This window comes from Siphateles boraxobius, unplaced genomic scaffold, assembly GCF_051911475.1.
Source record: "Siphateles boraxobius isolate OS27281-9 unplaced genomic scaffold, OSU_SipBor_1 68, whole genome shotgun sequence".
NCBI lineage: Eukaryota > Metazoa > Chordata > Actinopteri > Cypriniformes > Leuciscidae > Siphateles > Siphateles boraxobius.
The window spans coordinates 15,153,192-15,179,602 of NW_027509195.1; the positions used below are offsets into that span (position 1 = coordinate 15,153,192).

The 26,411-nt window shown below is 36.8% G+C and overlaps 1 protein-coding gene across 1 annotated transcript in view; it reads right to left on the reverse strand.

The window, feature by feature from the left end:
• Window positions 1-26,411, reverse strand: part of tsnare1 (T-SNARE Domain Containing 1) — a 169,999-nt gene that overhangs the window by 18,417 nt on the left and 125,171 nt on the right. The window contains exon 11 of the mRNA XM_077214209.1: window positions 10,732-10,841. Within this exon, the coding sequence (XP_077070324.1) occupies window positions 10,746-10,841 (96 nt within the window). The 3' untranslated portion in view covers window positions 10,732-10,745. The remainder of the gene's footprint in view (window positions 1-10,731; window positions 10,842-26,411) is intronic.

Consider the following 26,411-nt stretch of genomic DNA (forward strand, 5'->3'; position numbering starts at 1 on the left):
CTAATTTGCAAAGTCCAAATATCAATCTTGCATGTCAGTTTCAAGTTTTGTTTTTCATTTGACACAAGTAATAGATAAGTATTTAGATTCTGATAAACATCTCTAATGCATTTAAGATATATTAAATATTATAACTAATACTCTCATAACTAATATTAAATCCATTAATGAACAGTGTATATAATATGATTGATGACAGAACAACATGTATGTTATGAACATGAACATGAACAAATATGTTAAGTCAGATGTTCACTGCTAGAGGCTCTGATGTTTAGTACTCAAAGCACCCTTAAATATTCTCTCGCTCTCTCTGTGCCTCTCTCGGATTTCTTTCTTTTCATCTTTGCAATGTCTCATCACGGTGAATACCAGCTCAGTGTTGTCAACTTAGCTTTTTCATTTGAATAAGCCTCTTTCTGCAGGAACCTGTCTGCTCTGTTTCACTGCGGCTAAATCAGCTTTAGCGGCTAAATATAAAAATGTTTCCTGAGCATTAATTCTTCAATATTTATCAGCAAAAAAAGGTGCTTGAAATTCTGCCTCAGCCCCACTAGCAGTTCAGAGAGAATGACAAGCTGCACATAAGCTTCGATGCCTCGGTTGATCCTAAAAGTTGGATGTGTGTAGCATGACTTGTGCTGGTACACTTCAATGTTATTAGGGGGAAAAAAAGACATTCAAACTCTCCTGAAAACATGAAAAGTAAAAATACAATGAAGAAAAGAGGAGGAAAAAAACTAACCAAGAAGGGGAAAAAGATAACATTACCAAAAACTAGCTGAGAGCAACTTGTTTAGTGTCAGATAAAAAAAAAGAAAGAAATAGACTGAACAAGAAGTGAAACCACAGGCAACTTTGGGGTTGAACTAGCTACACACTGAATGATGTTTTCCACTATAATGGTTCAGAGGGATCTGACAAGCTTAAAATAAATATTTCCGGGCCTTGACATCAACTTTTTTGCTCACCAGGCTGTGGCTCGTGGTTTTCCTAGTAGTTACTAGACACTCAGCATTTTCACTGGCCACAATTTTGACATCGATACCATGGGGGAAAACTGTCATTTAGATATTTTTAACATTATCTCATAATTTAGCAGCAGGTATATTAAGCTGCTGTCACTTTAAGACCTGACACACGGATCCATTGTACTGTTACACATGCATTTTCTTTCTTAATCTCAACTGTTTACATTCACTTAACACATACCCGATGGTGAATACTCACCAAGACTGGTGTTTTGACATTATTTTGTGTGTATTAGACTGTTTAAGCGCAATGAGCAGTGGAAAAGAACACAATTCTGTGAGCACAAAATCTGTTGGAATGAGTAAAATTATGCGCAATACGCACAATCCCATGGCAAAATTCAAGCCCTTAAACACCAACCGTATTCATCCAGAGCAAATGAGGGGAGGAAGGTTGTGTGTCAACTCGCTGTCAGAGAGATGAGAGAGCGAGAAAAAGTGCAGCTGGTATCATTCAGCGGAAAATGAGTATTGGACTTGGAAGCGTTATCGGTAGCCCATGTATAGGTCTGCCCACTAATCCTGCGCTCAGCGGTCAGTCTCAGACATGATAAGGGTCAAACAGAGACTTGGCCCGGCCGTGCAGTTCCCCAAACGGCGAAGTGTGCTGGTTTTGCGCCCTTTCTTCCACATTCAAAATTCAATTCTGGTTCCTTCTGGTTCCTTTTCCCACAGTGATGAGTGATTTGCGAGTGTGTCACAAAAAAATCTTTATACAACAGCACGGCCAAACCTAGACTTTTACCTTAAAAAAAGAGAATTGTCTATAAGTGTACAATCTTAAAAAAAAAAAAAAATATTTGTAATGTTCTTTCGTACTTACAGGATCACAAAACTAGAATCTATCACAAAACTACAAAATCTAGAGCAAAATATATTACCAATAAAACTGGAAGCAACACAATGGGATTGAGCTCCTGTTTTATTTCGAGTCTAGTCAGATTTTGCAACATTTTGCTGTGCCAAATGTGCCCACAAAGATAGAAAACCCTTTGAAAAATCTACATTGAAATCTCCATGAGGAAAACAGCTTCAGAAATTGACAAAATATAGCTGTCCTAAAGCCTGAAAAAAATTAGCAATTTTAGACTTTTTTTTTTAAAAGTGGTTTATCAGTAAAATAAAATATGGCTGTGTTGGCCGCTTTACCCTCATTTACTATTATGCTGTACTTAGATATACGCTATACTTGAACACTCTATCATTACATCCTCACTTTGTCTGACAGCATAAATAACATGCAGTGAACATTTCAAGTATGAATTAAAAAAAAAACTAAAAACTAATACCTTTTTGTCCAGAAAGCAACATGAAATAGGTACATTTGAAATACATGAAAACTAAAAATTTTTCACTCAGCCACCACTACAACAGCAAATGTGCCAATTCACTAAACGAAATCAAAATTTCACCCGCTGAATATCACATTCTATCCATTTGCTGGCATGAGATAAGAGGTGATGCTCTTCAGGGGTCCAGACATGATGGGGTCGGAAAATGCTTGAAGATTCTCACATCCCTTGTCAAACCGGCCGACAGATGGGGTTTTAAATGTGTCTACTATAAGATAAAGCATAATGGTCACAACATTAAAATGCAGAAATAGTCTGTTGTCTGCTGTTGAGGGTTCATTTTAAGCAATTGGTGACTTAATGAGTTGGGGCCACTCTCAAATTGATCTCAATTTCAACAGCTCAGAGTTGACGGGATGGCTGTAGTTAGTTCATGGCGCTGACATGCATATTGAAAGATCCCTTTCATCCAAATGAGTCTGTAAACAAGATGTGAGGGCAGAACTGGCAACACAACTCCCAGGAATAAGTGTCAAGGAGCAGTTATTGCATTATTTAGAGCACCATAAAGTGCAGGGCTATTGATTAGAGAGGCAAAGCAGCTCGCTGGTTATTTCTGTCATTGCTGAATCATTAAACTGATATATTATGCACTGCGCTCTTCCCTCTGCCACCCTGTCTGTTTCCAACAACATCAGTCCAACACATTTCCAATAATCCTGTGCTTGTTTTTATACCTTTTCTTTTGTGAAGGTTCTCACTATTAACCCCTAAGATTTGTCACTTCTAACTTTTTCTTAGCATCTAAGGCCATGTGAACACCTGGTATTAACAGGCTTTGGGTAATCATATCAAAAAATCATATTTCATTATCTCACCTGTGAACCTTTGATCAGGGAACGACCATAGCAGTCATTCTGACCGTTCATACTTTGATGTTCATATGGCCGTACTGAACATCATTTTCGTCATGTCATATCTACATTTTAACCTTCTCTTTAAGTTTTCCAATGAAGCTTTTAATTCCTGTCGTCATGTTATGACGTCATCACCCTTAAAACAAGCCCAAAAGAAAGATTGCCCCGCCAGGTGCTGCCTCTCTATGTGAGGGAAGTTTTGCGTCAAAAATATATATATTTTTTTCACGTGAATAGACATGCAAAAAAGTTAGGAAACGTCAAAGCTTCGTACCGTTTAGTACAGCCCTGTTTGTAAATAAGTTTAATAATCAATACGAAATCTAAAAATAAATAGATTTACAATGTTACGATAGGTAATAATATAGATCAGGACACAAAATTTAAATTCAAATGAATGTGAAAATGTATCTTCCAGCCTAAATTATAAATATTTTCTTATTTTCTTTATGCAATAAAAACAAACCTTATGATACAATAACTTATAACATATATACAATAACAAAAACACTACCTATATACATTTGAATACATTGTAAAAACTTTCATGGACACGTATGCAGCACAATACAGTAGAAAACAGGATAAGAAAAAAACATGAACATTAGCTAAACAAGAAAACAAACTGCTTTAGAATTATTAGTTTCAGTGAACAAAAAATATTGAGGTAAAAAATCATATTAACACGTTTTCCTCCAAGTGGGCTCATTTGAACTACACAAACACCCCGCATCATTCACTGATGCTTACGCACAGTCCACACAGGTAAACAGCGCCTTTCGTGTGCAGCTCCCACACACTACTTGGTGACATTTGGCACATGTCTCCTTGGTTTTTTTTTTGTTTTTTTTAGTTCCTCCTTATTTGGCACTGCCTTCTTCTCTCCATCTGCTGCTGCTCCTGCCGGGAAATAGCGGGAAATGTAGCGGACTTATGATATCTAAGTCCTACAGCCACATTGATTTTATTTTAACAAAGTTATTACACTGTAATATTCTTTGTAAAAACAATCCTTCTAACCACTTTAGATAGATTCTGAAATAGCTTACCTGATCTATCTCAGCTGCTCAGTGAACTCAAACAAACAGATGAACTAGAGGAAATGACTAGCAGTTTGAGGACCATTTTGTCTAGTACATTAGAAATTGTTGCACCAATTAGATTAAAAAAGGGTAGAGAGAAATCTAAGGCACCTTGGTACAACAGTGCTACGCATGTTATCAAGAGAGAAACTCGTAACTTAGAGCGTAAACGGAAACAAACTAATTTAGAGGTCTTTAGAATCGCATGGAAAGACAGTATGTCACGTTATAAAAAGGCTCTAAAAGCAGCCAGGGCTGAGCATCTCCGCAAACTAATAGAAAATAACCAAAATAATCCAAGGTTTTTATTTAACACCGTGGCTAGACTAACAAATAAACAGACATCACCAGAGCAAAATATTCCGTTACAGTATAGTAGTAATGATTTTATGAATTTCTTCAATGAGAAAATAGAAAGCATCAGGAACACAATTGTAAATGTACAATCTTTTATGGTGTCTTATGATTAAGCATCAATTATCGCCCTTCAAGAAAAACTACACTGCTTTACAACTATAGGACAGGAAGAGCTAAATAAACTTATCATTGCATCTAAACCAACAACATGTTTATTAGATCCAATACCCACTAAACTACTGAAAGAAGTGTTGCCTGTAGTGGAAGAGTCTCTTCTCAATATTATTAACTCGTCTTTATCTTTAGGTCATGTTCCAAGAATATTCAAGCTGGCAGTAATAAAACCTCTCATTAAGAAACCACAATTAGATCCAAATAACCTAGCAAATTACAGACCCATTTCAAATCTTCCATTTATGTCTAAAATACTGTATCTCAATACTAGTTCTACTCGATCTTAGCGCTGCGTTCGACACTATAGATCATAAAATACTCTTGGATCGACTACGAAACTACACTGGTGTTCAGGGACAGGCATTCAGCTGGTTTAGATCGTATTATCAGACCGTTACCATTTTGTCCGTTTAAATGGGGAAAAATCGAAGATAACGTCAGTAGACTATGGAGTGCCGCAAGGATCGGTGTTAGGCCCTCTGCTATTCTCAATATATATGCTGCCACTTGGTAATATTATAAGAAAACATGTAATTAATTTCCACTCTTATGCTGATGACACTCACTTATATATTTCATCATGACCAGATGAAAACACTAACTCATCTAAATTGACAGAGTGTCTCAAAGATTTAAAATGCTGGATGACGTGTAATTTCCTGCTATTAAATTCAGATAAAACGGAGGTATTACTTATTGGTCCAAAAACCTACCCACAAAACCTTGTACAATACAACTTTAATTTAGAAGGATGTCCTGTTACTTTATCTAGATTACTGTAATGCTTTATTAGCTGGTTGTCCTGCATCCTCAATAAACAAGCTACAGTTAGTGCAAAATGCAGCTTCTAGAGTTCTTACTAGGTCAAGAAAATATGATCATATAACACCAATTTTATCATCTCTACACTGGTTATCTATTAAGTTCCGTATCAATTACAAAGTACTACTACTGACCTATAAAGCCCTAAATGGTCTATCTCCTGTGTATTTAATGGACCTTCTATCGCCCTACAATCCATCACGTTCTTTAAGATCACTAAATTCGAGGCTTCTGGTCATTCCTAGGATATCTAAGTCCAGTAAAGGAGGGAGGGCGTTCTCGCATTTAGCTCCTAAACTCTGGAATAGCCTTCCTGATATTGTTCGAGGCTCAGACTCGCTGTCCCAGTTTAAAACAAGATAAAGACGCATCTCTTTAGCCAAGCATTCACATAATGCTTACCTTTTATACCACTGTTGAATCAGATCGAATGCATTAATATTATGAACAGAAGCTATGCTAATTATTTCCCATTTGCTTTTCTGCTGTTATCTCGGGACGCTATTCCCGAGGTAAATGGCGTTCGTCAGCTCCAGTTTGTATCCAGCCTCTCACGGAGACTTCAGATGCCCCAACACGTGCGATGAGATGACTAAACGCCTGTGAAGAGACGACTCGGCGTCTGTGCAGAGACGACTCAACGCCCGGCGATATGTTATGCCCTAAATTAAAACATGATTAACTAACTGTATTTTTCTATGTACATTTCTGAAATGCACTTTCTGTAAAGCTGCTTTGAAACAATATGTATTGTGAAAAGTGCTATACAAATAATTTGAATTAAAATTTAAAAACGGTCAAAATGACTGCCTTGGTAGTTCTAGTGTTAAATAAAAAAAGAAAAGAAAAAGATAACTAACTTTAAGAATAGTCTAAGCAGTTTATGCAACCGGGCACTGATTCTGTTGAGGTAGGTAGGTAACTAACTAACTAACTAACTAACTAACTAACTAACTAACAAACTAACTAACTAACTAACTAACTAACTAACTAACTAACTAACTAACTAAATTCATAATTCATAATTAATCATTAATAAAATAAATAAAAACAGACAACAGATAATTTACATAAAATAAATTACAATGAACAAATAAATAAAGCAAAAAATAAAATTAAAAATATGTACATTTTAGAAAAATAAGAGAAAACTTTGATAAATAAATAAAAGCAAATAAAACATATGTGGGAAAAAAAACTGTTAAGGGGGGTCTAAGGTGTTCCTTTTTTAGTGTTTCGCAACCAGGTATAATTAAACGTTGAAAATGTAGAAAGAGATAATCACAAACTGTGTGCAGTGCATAAAAAAAAAAAAAAGTATCACCAGAACCGAATGGCCCATGTTTACATAGATTCAGAGCTGTTAATTCTCAATAAATCTTTGTAGCTTTTGGAGCCGGTTCCTAGCACACAAGCTGGCAAGTTCTCCTGAGCTCATAGTCTGTTATGGCACTAAACCAAACAGTGCCGGTTAGGGTGAAACCCTAAAAAGGAACATTTCATAAGATATAAACCCTTTTTAGTGATTTCAAATCTAGGTATGATCAAGTTATTTTTACTAATTGATGTTTAGGTTGTTCAAGATTTGCTCATGATTATTTATTGAAAAGTGAAGAACCCTCATGTCTTCCTTGTCAAACTCCATAGACCATTTCAATTTATACATAGATTCCACATTTGACTGCTCAGACAGCGAGCCCACCATCTTGGAATGGACACTGTGCCATCACTCACCGTAACAATCAATGATGCTACAAACTTTCGCAGATTCTGGTTGTGAAACCGCCAAGATTTAAATTCCCAGAGAAATGGGAAAACCTTTCACAGGTGAGAATGTGTTGTTTTGTGTTTTTATATGCATTAACTCAATAGTACAGGTATTTACTGTCACATTTTAAAATGTTTACTTTTACTATATTTGATTTTTTACATATTAGCTAATGCATTTGTCTTGTTGTATGGTTTTAGTGTATTTTGTATAAGTCTATTGATATAGATATTTATACATGCGTCTAAGTCACCTTGATTTATATAGCCTTTTATACAAAACAGATTGTTTCAAAGCAGCTTTACAGTGATAACAGTACGGTTACAGACGCTCATTCAAATCTATCTATCTATCTATCTATCTATCTATCTATCTATCTATCTATCTATCTATCTATCTATCTATCTATCTATCTATCTATCTATCTATCTATCTATCTATCTATCTATCTATCTATCTATCAAGCAGGACTTTTTTTTATTATTCATAAGCTGAAAAAAAAATCGTTCTGAAATATTGTTCCTTTGTGTCATTATTATCACAGTTGTGGTGTGAACTTCCCTATCAAAATCATATTCCCTATACAAAAATGGGACCCAAGCCATACTGGAATCAATATTGTGGGTACTCTTCTGAATTGAGCCAGTCGTTAACCACCTAGCAACCTAAAAAACACACCCTAAAACCATAGCAACCACATAACATGACAGCAAAAGCAGCACTTACAGTTTCTTCTAAAAAAAAAAGTATTTAAATTATAAAAGACATAATAACAGCATAAATGAGTTGTAGGTCAAGCCAACAGGAGTGTTGGAATACTGACATTCCTTCACCAATTAGTGATTAAGAGTTCTCTATTTGTGAACAGTGCATATGGCTGAGCATGCTTGAGTTTAGTGATGTTTTTAGTGACAAAATCTCTCAACTGTTCTTATTTGCTCAAGCGCTTGGTAAGAGATGAGATCTTAGCACTAAAGTTCAAACAACTTATGCTCAGTGTTTCACTCTATTTCACAAATGCGAGTTAAGAGCTACTTAATTAAAGATGCTATCTACTTTCAGTTTCACACACTCCACATAAAAGGAGGTGTGTGCGTGTTGCCAGAGGAAAAGTGGGAGAGCGGAGAGGTACGGATCGATACGAGAGGGAGTCCAGGCTGTCACTCAGCCTCGTCTCCCCGAGGGAGACCGCAAGAGATCGAACACACAGATAAACATATCATGGAAATGGAGTCAGTCCTCACCCAGTTTCCAACACTCTTCCTCCTCACACAGATAGATGAATGAGAAAAACCAATGAACTAATGAATGAGTCAATGAACAAATAAAAGTAGATTGTGAGGATAAATGAATAACAGAAGAGTGTAATTGTCAGTTGGCCTTTCAGAGATGAATGAGGAGGTAATCCATCTAACTGATAAAATCCCAGTCCCCTCAGAGAGGCTGCCCATGGGTGAAATATTAGTCTGAAGCGCATTGGCGTTTTTCGTGTTGAAAAATAGCATCCTGATACGCTGGTTCAGGTTACACAAATGTCAAGAAACAATTTGGTAAGCAAGATTGTTTTTTGTTTTTTTTCATGTAGATGATCGTCTTTAAAAGTTTTGAAAAAGAGGCAGCTGGAGGCATTGGATATTTTACTAGTAATCAGGGATGACAACAGATTTCAAATGACTTGCTACTAGGGTTGCCAACTGTCCCGTATTAGCCGGGACGTCCCGAATATTGGGCCTAATTTTATTGTCCTGTACGGGACCTCCCTTGTCCCATTTATTGACTGCTACGCTGATCTAACCACTGACTGATACAACAGCAACACGACACTTGAGAATGATCAAGATACCAGTCATCATCCAATCACAGCCCACGCTCACGCACATCAGACCATACAGTACGAATAACAAACTCTAATTTGAGAATTAATTATTCTTTTGGGACAAATCATTGTTTGATTTGCGAACAGAATCCTCTGCTGTCTGGTCGCTCCCAGTTCGATTCGAACCCGCGCTAACGACAAATCCCTTTCACTGTCCGGCCGGATTTTGAATCGAACGGCAAATCAGTTTCGACGAATTCAAACAACGTGATTATTGTTCATGAGTCCAACATCCAACCACACAAGAAAACAAATCATCCTGAGGGAATAATATGCTGATGTGATTTGCTGCTCAAGAAACATTTCTGATTAATATTAATGTTTAAAAAAAAAAAAAAAAAAGTCAAGATTCTTTGATGAATAGAAGGTTCAAAGGAGATTTATCTCGAATAAAAAAAAGCCTTTGTAACATAAATGTCTTCATTGACACTTTTGATTAATTTAATGCATCCTTGTATAGTGTATAATGTTACAAAAGCTTTCTATTTCAGAAAAATGCTATGGTTTATGTGTAATGTGACTTTTTTGTGTGACCTTAAAATTCGTTTTAATATTAAATTGTACATAAATAGGTTAAGCAAAACAAATGTGTTAATGTCTGAGAACCTTTTAAAAACATACTAACCTGAAATGACATACTGTGTGATACAGTACAAATATTTTGAGTGTCCCTTATTTTCCTGTAAAGAACCACGACTGTCCCATATTTTTCTTTTCTGAAGTTGGCAACCCTACTTGCTACAGTCAAAAGTAATTGTTTAGAAAAATCTGCTCTGTATTTTGGGTATGCATACAGCAGGTAAAGTTACTTTGATTGACTGTATTATTAGTTCCTGATATGAGGAAGCAAGTTTTTTTCTTAAATTGCTACTTAGGCTATATAATAAATACTATGCTATGGTCACGTCTGTTTTGTTTAGTTTATGCTTTCATGTTTTTGATTTATATAACTTACATAGTCATTTCCCTGCTTGTCATGTAATTCCTTTATCCCATCATGTGATCCTGTCATGTGCCCCTTTTGCTGAACTTGTCATGTTCTGATTTGTTCCTTGTTTTGTTTGTCAAGTTTTGATTGGTTCACTTTTTGTTTAGTCGTTCATGTAGTCATTAGTCTTTGTGTATATGTAGCCCTTATGTTAATTGTCTCTTGTCTAGCTTTGTTTGTTTCCTAAAACCGCTGATGCTGAGTTTTGTTACATGTTCAAGTTTAGTTCATGGATCAAGTCAAGACAAGTCTTTGTTTACTTTGTATCTGTTCATGTTGGGATATAATAAACACTGCATATGGGTTCAACTCTGTTTGTCTTCAGTGGACTTTGATTAGCCTTATATGTTACACACACACACACACTTTTTTTTTTTTATGTTGTTGTTTATATTACAGACTGGGCACAACAGACATTGCTTACCAGTGGTCTTGCTCTCATTTTCTGGCTGAAACTGCAATAATGATGATAAGCAAAGTAAGAAGCAGCAGTCCAGCGATTAGCAGATAACACTTCCTCCTCCTTAGCTGCCTCTGTGGAAGACAGAATAAAAGAAGAAAAAGGTTTGAGATTTTACGGTTCGATTAACGATTGTTCACCCAAAAATGCAATTTGTCATAATTTACTCATTTTAATGTCATTATAAACCTTTTTAACTTGCCCGGTTTAACACAAAAATTGTTTGGCAGGATATTTTCCATAAAATGTGAATGGTGACCATGCTCTTACATCGTGTATAAAGGACTATAGACCTTATGCGCTAGAGAAACAAGTGTGCAGCCATCTTTAGAATTTTGTCTTTGAACTTCAGGTTTAGCAGTAGCTCTGTCGAAGAGTAATTAGCTGGTGAAGTGGATTTACTTATTGTAGAGTTAACGAAAGTTATCAAGAGCATTGTAATGTTTAAAGCAGATGTCTTATCATATGTCAGTAGACCGGGAAGATTTTAAAATGTGTAGTTAGTTCATAAATACTTAAGATCGCTGTGGAAATACAAACCTGAAAACAAAAGACAACAAGTGCAGCTGTGAAAAGGGGCGGGGCTAGATAAGGTCTATTGCACTATAAAAGTATTCCATTCAACAACATGCATTATATTCCAGGTCTTCTGAAGCCATGCATGCATTGCTTCAAAATCTTAACTGTAGCTCTCAATTCTTATTTCTACTCTTGAATATGCAAATATTCACATCCATTGAGTTGTGAACTGCAGTGGAGACGTTTAGCATTTGTGTGTTTATTTTTATAATTTATTTGGAGCTTGAAAGCCCCTAGTCACCATTCACTTTCATTACAGCATACTGATGTGTCACTGTTCTGCTATATTGTGCTCCACAGAAGAAAGAAAGGCACACAAGTTTAAAATAACACGAGGGCGAGTAAATTGTAAAAAAAAAAAAAAAAAAAACTACACTAAAAAAAGTTGTAAATAAAACAAAGAATACTGGAGTACGTTTTACTAGAAAATATAATTTTTCTACAGTTTTTTTAAGTTTGTCTGCTTCAAAATGTCATGTCGTTACTTGGCGTTTGTAAGTAACATGTGAAACATGTTTCTACACCATTTTTTTTTCAGTGTACTCTCAAGATATATGTCTTATGAGGACACAGTAACTGAAAATGCATTCAAATACCGTACAGCTACTCTTAATAGACTAATAACAACAGAAATAAAGATTCTGTAATATCATAGATTTGCACAAAAATCCATACAATTATTTCTTTCTCAGTCGCACACCACTGTTAAAATCAATAAATCAACAGTCATTATCCAGTACAACTGGCCAGTGTAGGTACAAAAGGACTTGCATGGAATAAAAGAACAAAATTGCTCCATCATTTTCCAAACAGTTTCTCACCACTGACGCAATACCCCAATACAAAATGAAGGCGCTGCCATCAATTGACCTCTATAGGCGCTCTCCTCAATACAGAGACATGCTTTGAAAATGATTTCTCAAACAGAATTGAATTGTGGCCTAAAGTCAAGAGCAGTTGGACAAGCATGAGAGAGCCGCATTCTCCACCGCGCTCGAGTTCTGACTGAACAGCGTTCGCAAAACCCATCTGGCTCTCTGATGCTCTTCAGCTCTGATAAGACACCGCGGCGGGAGGAAGCCCTGCTCTGTTTTCAAAAGAATTTTGGAAAACTAACGAAAGTGTCATTTGGACTTTCAATGTCTAAGACTGGAACCCCCCCCCCCCCCCCCCCCATTACCCCACTCCCCATGTCATGTCTGAGATCCAGTTCAGAACCAATGCATCCAACAAGTGTGGGAAAAACAAACAACAGTGAATAGAATTTGCTTGCTGAGTGCGTTTCAATTCATGTTTTTTTTTTTTTTTCCCGATGACGCAGACTGAGCGCAGATTCTGTGTTGTTTTGAAATACCTTCCCTTTTTTCTATTGACAAAGCCAGAAAGAGCACCAGTTGTAGACCAGCTAGGCTGGAGTCTTTAAATCCTGACGTGCTTCTAAGCGCAAAGAGCAATTCATCTTCTTATCTGTTACTGGAAACAGCCTTTCTATGTGGAAGTGTGCAACAGGGGGGGGCGGTGGGGGGGGGGGGGGGTGGGGGGGGGAGGGGGTGAGGGTAGAAGGGAGGGAGGGAGGGAAGAAGGGAAGAAGGCAAAAAAAAAAACCTGCTGTCGAGTAATTTTCCGTTTAAACGTTCCACTCCACAACAATTTGCATAAGCAGCCCTGCGTCTGTGATAAGAAGATTGGTAATTTTCAAAGGCTCTGTAGGGATTGGGAATTAAAAGCCTCTCTCTGCTATCTCCTCTCTTGCAGCTGGTCACCATAGATTCCCTCGCTTCTTTCTTACATTTCTCCAAAACCGCGTCTTATAATCTCTCTCTCTCTCTCTCTCTCTCTCTCTCTCTCTCTCTCTCTCTCTCTCTCTCTCTCTCTCTCTCTCTCTCACTCTCTCTCACTCTCTCTCTCTCTCTCTCCTAGCATACAGTTTCTCAGCGCTGATTTTCACTCTGTGTTATCCTAGGCCTGCTCTGTCATTCAGACAAAAAAAAAAAAAGGAAAATAAATCAGGTAAAAAGGGAACAAAAAAATCTTTAGGTGACAATACAACTGTTGCTCCATTTCGATGCTTGGATTTTTTCCTGATGCTGCGGTGGGGAGGCAAGGTGGAGATGAAGAGTGCAGACGTTCACAGAGCGAGAAAGAGAAAGGGAAAATGACTTAGGGATGAAAGGGAAGCTGATGGAGTGAAGTGCCGGCGAGAAGAGAGAAAAGGAAAAGGGAAATGAATTTTCTCCCTCTCCATGTGCCCAATTTAGTCAAGCTGCTGTAGTAGCATTAAAACTAAAGCACCTTGATATAGAAAAGTTTTTTTATGGTTTTCCTACAAATTATTAAACTACTGTATGTGCTGGTAATTTCATTAGAACCTTTGATGTAGTTCTTAAATATTTTCACTTTGTGCAAAAATGCACTGATGTCACTGTTGTTTGATAAAAATACAGTAAACAGCAATATTGTTAAACATTATTACAATTGAAAATACATTTTCAGCATCTTTTCTCTGGTCCTCAGTGTCACATGATTCTTCAGAAATCATTGTAATATGCTGATTTCCTGCTCAGAAAACATTTCTTACTAATATCATTATTAACAATGTTGAAAGCAGTTTTGCTGCTTAATATTTTTGAGGAAACAATGCTACTTTTCTTTTCAGTACTCTTTGATGAATAGAAAGTTCAAAAGAACAGCATTTATTTGAAATAGAAATATTTTAAAACAATGTACAGTAAAAGTCTTTACTGTCACTTATGATCAATTCATTGTGTCCTTGCTAAATAAAAGTATTAATTTCTTCAAAAATAAATTAAGGGGGGCTCAAAAACATGAATATGCTTTGCTGAAACAATCTCTTAAATATTGAAAAATTCAGTGAAGCATTTTAATGTTTTTGAATCATAACCATGATAAATAGGCCTATATAAATATAAAATATATTTGTATTTCTGGGAATGACAAGAGTAAATTTTTTACTGTAGGGTATACTATAATTTTAATTTTAATGGGTTTTATCAGAACTATACTTTACTATTTAGGCCACTAGCAGAACTATTTTCCACCTGAGGATGAAGTCGGAGGGTCATTTAATTCTTTGGCATTTTCCCCCTAAATTAGTATGGTTTTATATTAGATTTAACATGAAAACCAATTTTCCACTTGTAAAAGACTTTTATATGAGGGGAAGTACAACATACTGTTTCTGCTGGACCAACTCATCATGTGACTGACATTGGTTTTAAGAGAGAGAAAGAGGGGGTAGAGAGTCATTTGCCTTGTGTGACATGAGAAACATCTTTGCAATACCATAATAACGCAGCATGATGATTACCGTCATAATATTATTCTGCCTTTATCTCATCTGCTCAGAAAATTGAAGGTCCATAAAATAAATAATGTTTGCGCTGCCACTGCCTGGCTTGTAATCGGCTTACGTGTCGTGTAATTTGCATAAAAATGCACAATCCAAGTTTTCCTGATTATAATGTTTAAATGACACAGCAAATGAACAGGAACTTGAGGTCCCCACTTTGCAGTTCAGCCTTCGGCAAACGCACGTCGTTCTTTGCCTTAGGCTGCTGTACACAAGTACATGAAAGCTCAGTGGAAGAAAGCGTTACAGATTAACAAGGGGGGGGGGGGGGGGGGGGGGGGTGGCTAATGTTGTACCTTGATCCTGACACAGAAGTCTGAGACGACGAGCAAATTAACTTTATTTGGACATCTCTAGATTGGCAAATTTTTGAATTACAGTTTTCGTAATTGTTGAAAATGCAGCAGCTGCTTTATATGAATTGTTAAGAGGGACAGTTATTGAAAAGTTTGGTGTTGATTATTATGAAAAAGGTAGCACTTTAAAATAACTTTCATTAAGAAGTCATTAGGAATCATTATGACTATATAAACAAATCTATTTACATTCTTAAAGGGATTATAATATAATATAATATAATATATTATTATGGGCTTTCAGTATCAGTTAATGTACTGCATCAGTACATCCCTATAAGTACCACAGTCTCACCATCTGTTTCAATCGCTGTAGCGTAGTTTTATAAGTAAGCTAGGCTATTGCATCCCAACATTGCCACATTCCAACTCAGGGAGAATAATGTTCCTATGCTAAACTCTCTACAACGTCCCCTCATTCACATACATATTCATTACACTTCAGCTCCAATTTTACATACAGACCTATGTGGCAGTCATCACAACCATCTAAACTCCATTCTTCACCGTTACCTAAATTACACAGCATGATTGATTTGCATTGCTTTGCCTGATCACAGCATGACATAGCACTGATCAGCTGCTTTCTGCATTCATTACACAAACCTGACAAACTTTCAACATAAAGATCAATTCAATGGTACTGAACGAGTAATTCACAAAGATGTTTTCTCGTTATAACAATAATCAGCCTATTTTTATTCATACACCAAATTTTGACAACATGCACCAGCGTAAAGCAAATATTGGATGTAAAAAATGTTTACATCTTCAGGAGAAGATGTGGGTGATGCTTTTTCATGCAAAAATGTTGCCAGGGCATTGCTACAGTATACAGATGCTAAGTTGTTCCAAGTAATTTTTAATAAGTTAAGGTGGTTGCTAGAGTGTTGCTATGTGGTTACTTACACAATAGGGGTCGACTGATATGTGATTTTCAAGGCCGATGCCGATATATACCAATTATTACTGATCAAGTAGACCGATAAGCGATATTTTGAGCCGATATATAGCCTATGTCTGGTGTAAAAATGTAAGTTAATCTCAAAATTAAGAATAACAAAGGGTTTTGACAAATACTTTCTTTAAATGATTTTAAACATATCTTTAAATCTGAGAACTGTTAATAATAGCATTAATAATAATAATAACTTAAAAAGTGCAGGTAGCACCCATGCAGCATTCTGTAAACATTTTGTAAAACTTAAAGACCCTATTTTAATGGTTAAATTAAATTGTAGTAATCAAAAAGCATTTCTAATTATATGAAGTCAAACTTATTCAATTTATTTACAGTTTAACAAAAATTACATTTTTAGGGCCCTATGAAAACCAAAACTTTTATTTTGACGGGTCTTTAAGTTTCTGTGTGTTTATAATATGACGATAACTTTTCTCAGTTGAAGCATTAAAAAGCTGATGAAATGACTAGGCGGCTCTGGAGATTATGTTTATGCCATCATGTCCTCATATAATGATGCGGCTGAGGCTGAAAACAGTGCAAGCGTCACGCGTGCTCCAGCCTGTGTGTGTGTGTCTGTGTGTGTGTGTGGGATTCCTATTTAAATAGTCTTTTTGCGGTTTGAAATTCGATTTGATTGGTACTGACATGCTTTTTATTAATTCATCAAAAAGTTGACAAATTCAGTGAAATTCCGCTTTATAGGCCTACAGTAAATTCCGTTTTTACGACTGGATTCCGCGATTCCGTCTGTGTTTTCTGCATTGCGGAAATCACACGGCCCTTTTATATTGAGGTGTTTTGCAACGTCAGTGTAGTAATTTATTGCTACTTCGGCAAAGTCTGCTTCTGCCTTTACTTTGTGAGACATCTGATGCGTGATCAGTGAAGCAACTCCAGTCTGCAAGTGCTTTCGGTGTGAGTCTGTGAGAGTGTAAAACTTTCAGTGCCTTCAGCTTTCCGCGTTGATTGGCCGGACTCGTGACTCCCAACAAATCAGATCCCCGGCCAACATTGGTCTAGTCTACACATAGACAGTAAAAGAAATGAACACAGCGACCCCCTTGATTTCAACGGAGAAAAGTAAAACCCATTAGAAGCACTCACTTCCTGATGGCTGAGCGTACTGCGCAGGCTCAAACTGAGCTTGACGACGTAAATGTGATGTGAGCAACCTGTCTGACAGTTGTAAATCTTCTAGTAGCTGTGCCACATACCGAATTATTTCCAATTCCTCAAAAACATTGTTCAAATATTTTGTCCCGTTGCTTTTATGGACTCTCTATCTATGGGCTTCTCCCTTGACTTTATGCCTCCATGTCCCCCCGATTGCCTGATAGACAGTAAAAGATTGCCTGCGAGCTTCTCCTCCTGTCTACGGTAATTTCTCTACTGTGCGACAGAGAGTCGTGACGCAATCGTTAGCCTATTTTTACAAAAACGGCTTCTTCCATAACGTAAGATACAAAGTAATGGAGCCTTTTATACATTGTCGTGTTTCTTTAGAAATAAATAATGGACAAATTAAGTCTTTGTACGCTTCATATGTAAAGTTATTCGCTGTCAAAGTGACGCCAAAATGAATGGGAGTCAATGGAATGCTAACAGCAGGTGATGGTCTAATACAATGGCGGCCCCCAGGGAGGCTTCAGTTTCCGGCTGATGGATTACCCCATAGACATCATATAGATAGACGCCCTATCGACCACTACTGCCAACTGGCGCGGACGAGCCGTGTATAATGACTTATCAAGTGTCAGTTCATAGCCTGGTGAACAAGGGCCGGTGCAGTAAACATAGCCTAGCTAGCTGGCCACGATTTCAGTACAGTAATCAAAGATCCTTGCTCCTTCTTAACTCTCTGGTAATATTCTATTCACAAAATACAACCAATAGTACGGTAGTGTTACATTTTACTTGTGAAAAGTAATCCTCCGGGCCCTATTTGCGATGGTCCGCTGATTAGAACAGGAAAACGCTCCACAGTGCTCTGGCATCTTAACTGCTGCCACGTAACAAAACTAGGAGTAAGATCAGTTTAAGATGGCGGCCGTATTTCTCAATGCCCAGCGGCCAATAGGGCATCTTCTGACAGAGGTGGCTGCTTCAGAACCAAATATAGCGCATTTCAAAATTAAATTATTTTGGCAAATCTGTTTTGAAAATGGCCGATACAGATAACCATAAAAATGTTTAATATCAGCGCCGATAATCGGCCAGGCCGATAATCAGTCGACCCCTATTACACAACACTGACGGTGGACCTGCGCTCAGGAGTAGAGCGAAATTTATTTTTTTTTCTTTTTTTTTTGAGCGTATTCTTTCTACCCGCTCACAAAATATTATATCACACTGCGCGTATGTTTTAAAAAACATAATTTAACATATAAATAGTGCTTACACTTTTTAAATAGCTCACTTAAAGTGTTTATGAAGGTAAAATGATGACAAAGAATCGCATGCGCAGGGTAAGATTTGTGAAAGTGTACATAAGATTGCAAGCGTAAATTAAATTTGCATGTGCAAGAGAAGATTTGTAAAGGTGTAAATCGCCCTTCAAGTGTTAGAAAAAAATATTTGCAGCATTTAACTGTTATTCGTAAGTGTAATTCATGTATTTTGAAGCTGCAGTTTCATGCTAATGCAAAATAAATAGGATCTGTTTTCCTCAGACTTTAATTTTTCCGCGCTTATACTTTTGGCACAGTTTTTGCGCACAAATGCGGCCAAAAGAACTGCAAGCCTGTGAACAGCAATTTGCTGCAAAACAGATTAATTGCGTAAAATCAAACTTTGTGTAAAAAAAATAAACTTGCAAATGACTTGTTGTGTGCATGAGGCAAAAAGTTTCCGCAATAACCAGATTTGTACAGTTGCGTTTTGCAAGCGCGAAGAGGAGGGCGGGTCCACCTTCATCATGTAGCCAATCAGATGAGCTTCTCGCTGAGACTCAATTTACTCTGATCTGATTGGTCCAATAAACACGCTAGTCACCAGAACACATCTTTATCTTCATTTGGCTCAGAAATGTTCTCATTGCCGAAATGGTACTTTTAATGCACACATACATGTTAACTAAGTAAATAAATGAACAAATTAATAAATAAATCATAATTTCGTAATAAGCTGTGCACCAGGCTGACTGACATTCATATTGAATTTTGAGCTGGTGTTAATATTATTGGATTGAAATTTTATATATTATATAATCTTGTTACACCACTGAGCTGATGTTAAACTTTACAATCAAAACATTTAGTACCCATTCTTAATGTAATAATACCATTCTGATGCAGTGTTTTTCACATCATGTCTGGTATTTAACACTCAATTATATATTTTGAAATATTGTCCCGCACTGTCAATATTGATTCTGATTACTTCCGTGTGACTGATCAAGCTATTATATGTAGATAGAATGACTAAAAAATGCTTTCTCTGTGTCCAGATTTGACTGTAATGAAAAACTGATACTAAATCAACATGAACTTAACTTTGACAAAAAGTAACTAATTATGTCTGAAAAAACCCCCAGCAACCAGGGAATATACACAGCATAGATATGCTTATATATAGGGCTATACAGCCATGTAGTGGTTACACGATGGCATTGCAGGTGATAAATGGTGCATAATTTAGAGATGCTCTTATGTTAAAGGGAAAAAATATTATTGTAACTCATTTTAGTAAAATAATAATAATAATTCTGGAATCCCCCCTGATCAGTAGACAGGTGAAATTATGCATGCAGTAGTCCAGATACTAGGCCTACATTAAGCCTCAAGATTACAACTGATATGGCCTGATGATGAGGAGGATGATGACCAGGATACATGCACTGAGCACAGAAAGTTTCTTTCTTAACACACCAGCTCGAAATTCAGTTTTGGCTCATATAGTCAGCCTAATGGTGCACAGACTATTAAGCAATCATGATGTATTTATTTATTTATTAATTTGTTCATTTATTTATTTATTTAACATGTATGTGTGCATTAAAAGTACACTTTCGGCAATGAGAACATTTCTGAGCCAAATGAAGATAAAGATGTGTTCTGTTGACTGGCGTGTTTATTGAACAAATCAGATCAGAGTAAAACGAGTGTCAGCGAGAAGCTCATCTGATTGGCTACATGATGAAGGTGGACCCGCTCTCCTCTTAGCGCTTGCAAAACTCAGTGAGTGAGAGAATCGTGCCAAAACTGTAAGCGCAGGTAAAAGAAAGACGAAACTGTACAAATCTGGTTATTTCGGGAACCTTTTGCCTCAGGCACACAAAAAGTCATGTAGACATTTGCAACAGTTTATTTTTTTTTACACAAAGTTTGATTAATTTGCAGTTCCTACCTCTGTTTTTTTCGGTTGCAAATTGCTGTTCGCAGGCTTGCAGTGCTTTTGGCTGCATTTGTGCGCAAAAACCGTGCAAAGGTATAAGCGTGGAAAAATTAAAGTCTGAAGAATACAATCCTATTTATTTTGCATTAGCATGAGGCTGCAGCTTCAAAATACATGAATTACACTTACAAATAACAGTTAAATGCTGCAAATATAATTTTCCTTACACTTGAAGGGCGATTTACACCTTTACAAATCTTCTCTTGCACATGCAAATTTAATTTACGCTTGCAATCTTATGTACACTTTCACAAATCTTACCCTGTGCATGCGATTCTTTATGTCATCATTTTACCTTCATATTTATTACAAATAAATTACTAAATGCTTAAAATGAAATGCAAATGAACAAACATTTGCTTTACAATTACATCCTGTGAAAACACTTCCCGTGCCCCTGGCCTAGTCCCAGACCAAAATGCATGTTTGAGCTGTTTTAACTGAAAACAACTTGTACTGACATATCTTAAAATATATCAGTGCCATTGTTTTGTCTCAAGATGTACACCAGTAATTTCTAGGGCACTTTATAAAAGCTACTTAAATGTCCTAATTGAACTAAGGCCTAATCCTGGGTTAAGCCCTGTAAAACCTAGCCTGGTTAAAACCAGACCCTTCTCTGTCGTAACTGAGTTAAGGTCTGGGGAAGGTTCATTCACAGCTCACTTCCAAAGGGGCGTCACCAACGGACGTCGCTCAAATGCCTCTGGGCGCAATTGGATAGAACTAAAACCAATCAGATCGATCGTCATCTTGTAAAGGCAGCCTCAACGTTTGTGATTGGTGCCTCGATTTGGAAACGGACGTCGCTCAAATGCCCCATGGCGCAATTGGATAGACCTAAAACCAATCATATAGATCGTCATCTTGTAAAGGCCGCCTCAACGTTTTTGATTGGTGCCTCAATTTGGAAAGATTGGAAATGAGCTTGAATGGGCTCTTCGCCAGACTAACTTGCAGAGCAAATCTAAATTTGTCGGAAGTTCGTCTGGGTTTTCCCAGGCTATGTAAAACCAGGCCTAACTGTCTTTTAAACCCCAACCAGCCAAAGGTGACAGATAATGGTCCCCAGATATAACTCGGATCCATCCTTCACTATGAATAAATTACATTTTATTTTATGCCCATTTAATCATCTACCAGGGGAAAACCAAAAGTCTGATTGCTCAGAAAACTAACAGCACACCTCTCCTCCACAAATGCATGATTTGAGGTATCATCAAGTCCCTAACCCACAGTATTCGCAACAGTAATAGTGATACTAATAAATTGAATTTCATTCTGCCCCCTTAGATCACGCTTTGGCTCCCTTATGTTTCTTGTGTGTGGGAGGAAGGGTTACAGAGGGTATGTTGAAGCAGTGAATCTGCTCTGGGCACACAAATCAGCCGTCTGGTCTGCATGGATTCAGTGCAATCGGGACAACATGCGGCTTATGTACAACCAGATAGCAAATAATAATCCAACACCACGCTCACTGTCACACTCTGCAGGCCACAAGATCATCCAACTGACATAAATACAGCCTAGTGCGGCCCACACACACAAAAAAATGTTCTAGTACACACCAGATATGAGCTATGTGTAAGCAATAATCTGTGAAAAACTGTGAACAACTTTGTTGCACAACAGTGGTTATGTTATTGTTTTTTTTTACTAGATTACCATGTCCATTTTTTGTCTTATCTCAGCAAGGGCAGTGACTCCCAACCTTTTTTTCAAACAACAACAACAACAAAAAAAACCCTTTTTACTAGTCATACTATATGTTTCCTCACCCCTTGAAAACCACTTTGTTTTTATGAATGCATCCACATTTTCATCTAATAGAATTAAGAAAACTTTTAAACAGTTAAACAGTGCAATACATTGATCAAAAGTAAAAGTTAAAGACTTTAACATTGTTACAAAAAAAAATCTTATAAATGCTGTTCTTTTTAACTTATTCATCAAAGAATTGTTAAATATGTCATGGTTTCCACAAAAATATAAAGCAGCTCAACTGTTTTCAACAATAAAAATAAGAAGAAATGTTTGTTGAGCACCAAATCAGCATATTATAATGATTCTGAAGGATCATGTGACACGTAAGAATGACAATTCAGCATTGCCATCACAGGAATAAATGAAAACCGTATTGTAAATTTGAAAAAAAAAAAAAAATAGAGGTGGGCATAGATTAATTTTTTAAATCTAGATTAATCTCACTGTAATCTTGGAAGTAATCTAGATTAATCTAGATTAAAATGGCTCATTTGAATTCTGCCGAAGGCATTCAGAATATGTGTGCTACCCAAATAATGACTAAAAGTAAGTCTTTGAGAATAGTTCGCCTCGCGTAGGGATGTGAATTTCTGGCAAAAATGCCATTCCACAATAGAGGAGCAAAAGTCGAATATCGTAAAAAAAAATAAAAAACGCATACTCACAATGACAGAAAGGGAGGCCAATTTCATCTTTAGCAATTCGTCATCAAACAAACTGTGCATTAATTGAACAAGTAACATGTTTTCGTCATATGTTTTAACATATTAGGCTAATTAGAAGAAGAAAAAAAAACAATAAACACGACTTATAGGCTACAGTCCGTTTTTGGCTCGCCAAACCAGATGCTCGTTAGATCAAAATATAATGTCATGTCATAATGATTTTATGTGAACCTGCCTTCACAGGTGTTGTGCCGAATTTTGACTCCCTGTCAAATTATTACCTCCCTTGTTGAAATCAGTATCTGATTGCCTAATCCTAACCCCACCCCTAATCCTAACCCCTCCCCCACAACTAATCCTAAACCTACCATACTTTGGGGGGGGGTTGGTAATAATTTGGCGGGGGTCAGAATTCGGCACCACACCTGCAATAGCCTCCTCCTTTTTAAACAAATTAGTTTTCAATCAATGTAAACTATTCGTGTGACTATGCCCCTGCGCAATACACACACATTACCGCGGGATGGCGGGTGTTCATTTCATAAACTGCCCACATAGGTAACCTTAGCTTAGTGTTAACCTTTGCCAGTGAGCCGACGCTCTTAAGCGTTTTTTTGTAGCCTATAAATTAATATATGTCCAAAAAACGGATAATGTCATACTTTATAGTAGTGCTATCATGGCGTTATAATCTGTTTGGTTGTAAAATGTATTACCTGAATGAAATAAAATCGAATGTATCGTCCTGTGGAATCATTCATTCACAGACAGCATACGAAGATGTTCAACTAATAAATATCTTCATCGCTGGCAAAAATATGATGCATTTGCAGATTTGCTTTCACTAGACTAAATTGTAAATCCACGGCGACTTCATCCAACGCTCTTTATGTTCTTAAATCTTCCTGTTACGAATCCGAGTCGAGTGTGATTGAACGCGCTTCAGACGATTTAGTGCATGAGGAACTGAACAGATCATTCAGACTGATTCGCGAACCGATTTAGACAGATCTGCCAACTTGTTTGATGAAGTCTTTGAACAAAATCGACTCAAAAGAGTGATTCATTTGTAAATTGAGCATCGCTCATGCTCATACAAAGATACAGCGCGCTTGGAATAAACTCATTTAACAACATGTAATTGCATTAAAATAAAGTAACGAGAGGAACGTCGCCCAACGTAACATGTAAAAGTATACAACTTGTGTCCCTGACAGGAAAATACCCTGCTACGCGATCTGTGACAGTAGGCGTGGCGTCAATTATGTCAAATATACTAGGCTACACATCTTTTACCAAAAAACTAAACTTTGCATGGTTTCAATGACTCCAGACTCCATAAATACAGTCGAATCAATGATTCCCAATATGTGTATATACAGAGTAGGCTATAGTTAATGATATATATATATATATATATATATATATATATATATATATATATATATATATATATATATATATATATGTATATATATATATATATATATATATATATGCTGTATAAATAGTGAATGGGTACAGTATAATAATAATTAAATTGGCTGTTTATGAGTGAGTCATTTAATCTTTTTGTTCAAATTATTGATACAAAAAATCAGATTAATTCAGGAATTCAAATCTCTGTTTCTTAGAGATGCGCAAAGCCTCTGCTGTGGCTATGTTCACTATTTGCGTTGAGGAGAACAAATTGAGAAAACAACTACAAATGGTGAGTCTAAAATGTATGCTAATTATAAATGTTATGCCATTACTGTATAAAGCAGTTTATGGGGAAAATGGACATAATAATTGTAAAAGAAAATACTTCCTGACCTTAGAACTGAATTGAATAAACTTAACTAAGGTTAAGGTTAACTTAAGCACCCAGTAAAGCACTTTTCCACATCACAAAATGGCCTTGTAATGGAGAGAGTGAGAAAATGAATAATGGTAATTGAAGTCTGGAGTCTGTATTATGCTGTGAACTCTGTTCACTGTCTGTTCATTTGAGTTTAGAGTTTGGAGCAGCAGCATGGTAATGAACAATCATGTTCCATCGTGGTCCATTGAACTCTGATGGGGTTGATACAACATCATTCTTGTCATTTACAGACCTTCCATGAGCAGAGAGGAACTGCTTTTGGCTTGATGGATTATAGATTCAATTTATTTCCTGCGTTCGGTTAACTGACATTTTGGGCCACAGAAAGAAAATGATTTGCTATTTTTAATTGACTTGCGTGCGTAATGTTCAACACTGTGGGTTTATGGGAGATGTTCGAAAGAAAATGGGGTAGCGCCCTAAGCCAGGAGCGCTTCCCTCCTCCCTTCGGGGTGGGCGGCAGCGGGACCGACGAAGTGCTAAATTGCTCTGCGTGAGTTCGGTCACGGCTGAGCTCTCCTTGAGATAATGAAATGACAATTAATCCAAAAGCTGTTGCTACTCACTCATTTACTCCCTTGTGCTCTTGTAAGTGGAGGAAGGAAGAGGCGAGAAAATTACAGCCAAGAGAGGAATGCTAAAGCACCCCTTTGGGACCTTCATTTGATTTGACACAAACTCACATAGATGGGAACCGGTGAACGGGGTAGAAACACAAACGCATGAACGTGTATGCACACGTGCATGACCACCCTTTATTAGCCAGTGTTTTTATTGTGAACCCCAGAGAAGAACGATGCGAAAAGGCCACAACCAACACCAACTGCTCTTATCAGACAGGAATATATGAAAACAAAGGTCAAAGTACAGTAGAATAAGGTGCACATATATACTCTAAGCAGACAACAACGGTTGAAAGTGTCTCACTTCTATGACTGGACAACAGAGGTAAGTTAATGATGATGAAGTGAAATGATTTCTATAAGGCTGACTAGGGGTGTCAATGAGGTGGAGAAACCTAAAAAAGAAGCAGAAAAAATGTCGGTTTCACTTTATTTTGATGGTCCCTTTAACACATTCGGTTGTCTATAAGGAACATTACACCTACATGTCTACTAACTCTCATTAGAGTATTAGTAGAGTATTAGTAGACTGGTAGGGTTAGGGTTAGAATAAGTTGACGTATTGAAAAGTTACTTATAGTCAGTATAGTGTCTGTTGGAGGAGCATCACAATAAAGTGTTTGCAGATATTACACAGACAGTCCACTAATACTCTAATGAGAGTTAGTTGACTTGTTGTTACAAAGTTACTTATAGTCAACAGAATGTTCTAACGGGACCATCAAAATAAAGTGTTAACAAAATATCCAAAAGAAAATGAACACATACACTTCCCATTCAAAAGTTTGGAAGCATGCATACATTCATTAAATAAAGTGTATCATGGTTTCATCAAACATATTAAGATTGTTTTTTTAACATTGATAATAATAGGAAACGTTACTTGAGCACCAAATCAGCATATTAAAATTATATCTGAAGGATCATGTGAGACTGAAGACTGGAGTAATGATGCTGAAACTACAGCTATGCCATCACAGGAATAAGCTACATTTTAAAATACAGTAAATGCAAAACCGTTATTTTACAATGTAATAATATTTCACAGTATTACTGTTTTTCATTAT